This window comes from Rutidosis leptorrhynchoides, chromosome 9 (assembly GCF_046630445.1).
Source record: "Rutidosis leptorrhynchoides isolate AG116_Rl617_1_P2 chromosome 9, CSIRO_AGI_Rlap_v1, whole genome shotgun sequence".
Classification (NCBI taxonomy): Eukaryota; Viridiplantae; Streptophyta; class Magnoliopsida; order Asterales; family Asteraceae; genus Rutidosis; species Rutidosis leptorrhynchoides.
This window is the reverse complement of record NC_092341.1, coordinates 259,755,319-259,761,497: the sequence shown is the minus strand read 5'-3', so window position 1 is coordinate 259,761,497 and position 6,179 is coordinate 259,755,319. Positions and strand designations below refer to the sequence as shown.

General features: G+C 32.9%; 1 protein-coding gene across 1 annotated transcript; it reads left to right on the top strand.

Annotated features, from left to right (window-relative positions):
- The first annotated feature begins 3,806 nt into the window (after positions 1–3,806).
- LOC139866876 (zinc finger protein CONSTANS-LIKE 2-like) lies at positions 3,807–5,588 on the top strand. Its single transcript, XM_071855173.1, has 2 exons — positions 3,807–4,580; positions 5,155–5,588. The coding sequence occupies exons 1-2, from the start codon at positions 3,807–3,809 to the stop codon at positions 5,509–5,511; spliced, it is 1,131 nt and encodes a 376-aa protein (XP_071711274.1). The 3' UTR covers positions 5,512–5,588.
- Positions 5,589–6,179: the final 591 nt, after the last annotated feature.

Below are 6,179 nucleotides of genomic sequence, written 5' to 3'. Positions count from 1 at the left end.
AGAAGAACAGCTTTTAAATCAAAGATTATCATAGTTTTTAATTATCAAACCCAAAACAGCCTGCGGTGTTACTACGACGGCGTATGTCCGGTTTTACGGTGTTTTTCGTGTTTCCAGGTTTTAAATCATTAAGTTAGCATATCATATAGATATAGGAAATGTGTTTAGTTGATTTTAAAAGTCAAGTTATAAGGATTAACTTTTGTTTGCGAACAAGTTTAGAATTAACTAAACTATGTTCTAGTGATTTCAAGTTTAAACCTTCGAATAAGATAGCTTTATATGTATGAATCGAATGATGTTATGAACATCATTACTACCTCAAGTTTTGTGAATAAATCTACTGGAAAAGAGACAAATGGATCTAGCTTCAAAGGATCCTTGGATGGCTTGAAAGTTCTTGAAGCAGAATCATGACACGAAAACAAGTTCAAGTAAGATTTCCACTCGAAATAAGATTATTATAGTTATAGAAATTGAATCAAAGTTTGAATATGAGTATTACCTTGTATTAGAAAGATATCTTACTATAAATAAGAAAGATTTCTTGAGGTTGGATGATCACTTTACAAGATTGGAAGTAAGCTAGCAAACTTGGAAGTATTCTTGATTTTATGAAACTAGAACTTATAGAATTTATGAAGAACACTTAGAACTTGAAGATATAACTTGAGAAAGATCAATTAGATGAAGAAAATTGAAGAATGAAAGTGTTTGTAGGTGTTTTTGGTCGTTGGTATATGGATTAGATATAAAGGATGTGTAATTTAGTTTACATGTAAATAAGTCATGAATGATTACTAATATTTTTGTAATTTTATGAGATATTTCATGCTAGTTGCCAAATGATGGTTCCCACATGTGTTAGGTGACTCATATGGACTGCTAAAAGCTGATCATTGGAGTGTATATACCAATAGTACATACATCTAAAAGCTGTGTATTGTACGAGTACGAATACGGGTGCATACGAGTAGAATTGTTGATGAAACTGAACGAGGATGTAATTGTAAGCATTTTTGTTAAGTAGAAGTATTTTGATAAGTGTCTTGAAGTCTTTCAAAAGTTTATGAATACATATTAAAACACTACATGTATATACATTTTAACTGAGTCGTTAAGTCATCGTTAGTCGTTACATGTAAATGTTGATTTGAAACCTTTAAGTTAACGATCATGTTAAATGTTGTTAACCCAATGTTTATTATATCTAAAGAGATGTTAAATTTTTACATTATCATGATATTATGATATATAATATATCTTAGTATGATATATATACAGTTAAATGTCGTTACAACGATAATCGTTACATATATGTCTCGTTTCGAAATCATTAAGTTAGTAGTCTTATTTTTACATATGTAGTTCATTGTTAATACACTTAATGATATATTTACTTATCATTTAACATAATTAACCAAGTGTATCAATATCTTAATATGATTCATAAGTACTTAGTAAGACGTTGATATAACGATAATCGTTATATATATTGTTTTCGAGTTTCTTAAATTCAATAGTCTCATTTTTATGTATATAACTCATTGTTAAAATACCTAATGAGATACTTACTTATCATAATATCATGTTAACTATATATATAATCATATATATGTCATCATATAGTTTTTACAAGTTTTAACGTTCGTGAATCACCGGTCAACTTGGGTGGTCAATTGTCTATATGAAACCTATTTAAATTAATCAAGTCTTAACAAGTTTGATTGCTTAACATATTGGAAACACTTAATCATGTAAATAACAATTTTATTTAATATATATAAACATAGAAAAGTTCGGGTCACTACAGTTATTGCAAGAAATGCCCAATAATCTGCCATTTTTAGTCTGTCTTATTATAAATTTGAATGAAATCAATTCTTGTTCTAGTTCTGCATGGGGCACTCTTTTAAGGACATAAAATCTAAATTTTAAAATTCTAAAAATTTGAAAATATCAAGAAATCTGATAGTGAAAATCTCATCTTATCCAGGGCAACACGCACCGTGCACAGACCAACACATACCGTTCATGTTGTTCTCTGTGTGGTGCGTTTTACGCCAAAAAGAAGGCGTGTTACGCTAAAAAGTAGGTTATCTGCATGAAAATCTAGATAACATGCACCACGCACGGACTAACACACATCATGTGCGGTGCATGATGCGTGGTCAGATGACATTTTTGCAATAACGATTTTTTGAGGACATGTTGTTAAATACTTTCGGAAATAAGGGCATTTTAACCACTTTCCCGTAAAAATTTCTCATTTTGGCCCACTGTGACTATTTGTAATGTAGTGTGTTAGACTATATTGTGTAAAGAACATTCTTAAGAACATTAGTAGTGGGGCGTGCTTGAGGCATTTTCTTGAGACGTGCTGGATGGAAACACGGAGCAAATCGAAGACTTTTATTTAATGGGCAAATTACATGAAAAGATAACATATTTTCCCTATTTTTCTATTATAGGTAATGTATTTCATTCAGATATAAAAAAGGATATTTTTTCCAAAAGTTAATCAAAAAGAGAGGTGTCTTTTTCCCTGTCGTTAACTTTTATTAAATAAAAGTTAACGACACCCCTCTTATTGATTAACTTTTGAAAAAAAAACTCCTTTTTATATCCGAATGAAATAGATTATCTAGAATAGGAAAACAGAGAAAATATGTTACATTTTATTTAATTTGCTCTTGTTTTATTGTTTTTTTCTTATTTTATATTCAACTTTCGATCTTAACACATCACTCATAATCTTTCACAAGATTCTTCCAACACCTTTTCGCTATTTTCTTCACATTTACCCATGCCACCTCCACCATTAGGAGTAGTCTTATAAAAGATCAAAAAGACAAACTTAACAACAACAACAACAACAACAACAACAACAACAACAACAACAACAACAACAACAACAACAACAACAAAACCCAATATCACATGTGTGGTGTATAGGGGAGGTGGGATGTAGACAATCCTTCCCATATCTTTGAATAAAGAGAAGTCATTTCTCCACATAGGGTGATACACTCCAAGAAGTAGAGAAAGTCCCCTCTCTCTCTCTCTCTCTCTCTCTCTTCGACGGATAGAGAGATTGCTTCCGAATGGACCTCCGGCAGGAAAAATTTTCATAAAAAATTAAAATAAAATATAAAAAATAAAATATGAGACGCCATAAAAATGGTAGGATCAAACTTTCATGAGTTTTAAATCCTGTACATTCAATTTAGACTCTAAGCGGCAGTCATGTCGCCAATAAATCAACGCTTGCTGACTTAATTAATAGAGCCATAAAAGGCAAACTTAAGCAGTATGCAAATATGACTAAACCTAAACTCTATGCTACTACCGAACATCCAAAATAGACTAGCAGAAAATTAAACAAACTTTTCAACACCCACCCCACGGATCAATCACGTGCCACATAAGCCCATCCAACGTGGGATACATGGCTACAAACTCATATACAGTTAGCAACTCCACGTGGCACCCATGGCCTAACAGTTTGAGTCAGCTGACTGCTCAATTTTAACAAGTCAACAGTTTTCAAACACATATACACCAAGCTTTATAAACCCAAAACTTTATATTGATACCGTGACCCCACAACTACAACTACCAATCCAATGAACATTCTCACCCACTAATTCATCTCCACGTGTCACTCCCTTGATTCTTCTCCCCCACCACCATCACTTGGTGCACAACTGTCACAAGTTCCTTTTACTATGCCATCAAAACCAAACTCATATGCCAAAGAAAAAAAAAACATACCAAACATAACAAAGTAACAAACTTCAACAAATATGTTAAACGAAAATATGAGTAACTCATGTATAAAAAACAGCACCAAAAGAGCCCATGTATGCGAGACATGTCGGTCTAGCCCAAGCACAATATATTGTGAAGCCGACTCAGCGTTCCTCTGCAATCGATGTGACACAACGATTCATGTGGCTAACCAGTTGTCATCGCGACATAAGCGCGTGTGGGTTTGCGAAGCATGTGAAGAAGCTCCCGCTGCCTTTTTATGCAAGGCAGATGCCGCCTCACTTTGTACTAATTGTGATAAAGTTATTCATTCTGCAAACCCTTTATCACAACGCCACCACCGGGTCCCAGTTATGCCTGTTTCAGGGTTGGTTGATGGAACTATTGATGATCAAGATGAAGATGAAGCAGCATCATGGCTGTTATTTGATGGGCCAGTCAAGAATGGTCAAGATGAAAATGGGGACACAAACGCGTTCTTGTTTGATGAAGAAAGGAGTGTGGATGAGTATTTGAACCTTTTTGAGTATACTTCTTGTCAAGAATCCAACTTTAGTGAAGATCATCAATGCAATAATATGCAATTTGATAGTGAGTATAAGTACTCTAAGTATATGAATGATGCAAGTCATAATAATAATGATAATATTCAACAATATGCTGATAGCGTGGTGCCGGTTCAATTTGGGGAGATAAAGAAGCATCATCAGTTTCATCAACAAAATTACCAAAATAACAAATTTGAATTTGGGCTGGACTATGAGACCTCAAATAGTGGCTATAGATACCCTGCTTCACTTGGTCTTAGTGTAAGTTTTCTTTTTATTATATATCTTCTAACGTTTTCAATATGGTATTACTAAATGGTAACCGGAGATAGATTTATTCAGGTGATTACCTCTAAATTGAATGAATCTGATTAACCATTCAGCAATCAGCGCTTTTGTTTCTGACCTCTTAACCATTTCTGGTTAAAATAGTCTCTTAACTATTAAACACCTCCCATTTATCAAGGGAAATTTTTAAATATCTATATTATCTTTTTTATTTCATGTAAAAAGTTAATAAAGTAAATTTACATCATTTACATTATTTATTCAAAAAGATCCTTTAACAGATTATTGTCATTCATAACCAGGTTCATTCATAATCTTTGAATCATTTAGCTTATAAATCATTCAACACTTAATCATTCCGTTTTATTAAACACAACCCATTCAGCACTTAATCGAGTTTTTTAACTCAGATTTACGTAGCCTAGCCTAACCATGATGACCGTCTTTGGACTTTTTCCCTGGCCATCCCCAATATGTTTACCAAACTAGATTTAACCTTGGGTCGATCTCTTGTGATTTAATTGACAAACATTTATTTTTTATTCAGGCTTCCAAGTCATCTTTGGATGTTCGAGTTGTACCGGAATCCACAATAACAGACTTTTCGATCTCAAATCCAAGAACACCACAAGGAACGATCGCCTTATTCTCGAATTTTATTCAGATGCCAACACAAGATACTCCAATAGACAGGAAGGCAAGAGTACTAAGGTACATGGAGAAGAAGAAAACAAGAAAATTTGAGAAAACGATTAGGTACGCATCTAGGAAAGCGTACGCTGAAACAAGGCCAAGGGTCAAAGGCCGTTTTGCGAAGAGAACAAATGTTGTTATCGAAGTAGACCAAATGTTTTCATCAACACTAATGAATGAAGGTGGTTACTGCATTGTTCCATCTTTTTAGTATTCAAAATGCTTTAGTAAAATAGATATGCACCCAAAAAGAGTCCTACCAGTAACTATAAACGCACAAGTTCATTTATGTAGCTGGTTTTTTCCCATAAAGTTATGAGGTTATTATAGTAAATCTTGTACCTGTATGTTCAAGGATTCACCTTTTTAATACATTCATACAGTTTTTGTCAGTTTTGAATTTGGTATATGGATCTTGTAGCATGTTAGTACTTGAATTACTAATATAATGAAGGAAAAGGCTGAACTTGTTATTTTTATCAAGTTATGAATGTCAACACACAAAAGCTGTGATTTTTCTATTGTTTACTTGTAGTACTTTCACTTCCTTGCTATACAATGAACAAGTTTTTATCTGATTTAACTAACTTTAGTAGGCATTTTCATTGTCTTATATGTCATCCTTCATTAAAAATTTGTTTGTGTTCATGCTTCAAGCATCTACTCATTTTAGATGTATGCCCATTGCACATTTAAGCAAATTAAATTGGGTATAATAAAGAGAAATTGTCACAACCAAGATAAAACTATCCCTACAATAAACTTTCAAGTAAGTAACAGCATTATACTTCTCTATTCAATGTACTCCCTTTAAGCAGGTTATCAAACCTTCACATGTTTTATTATTATGAGATTAAATCAAAACACTCATATCAAACA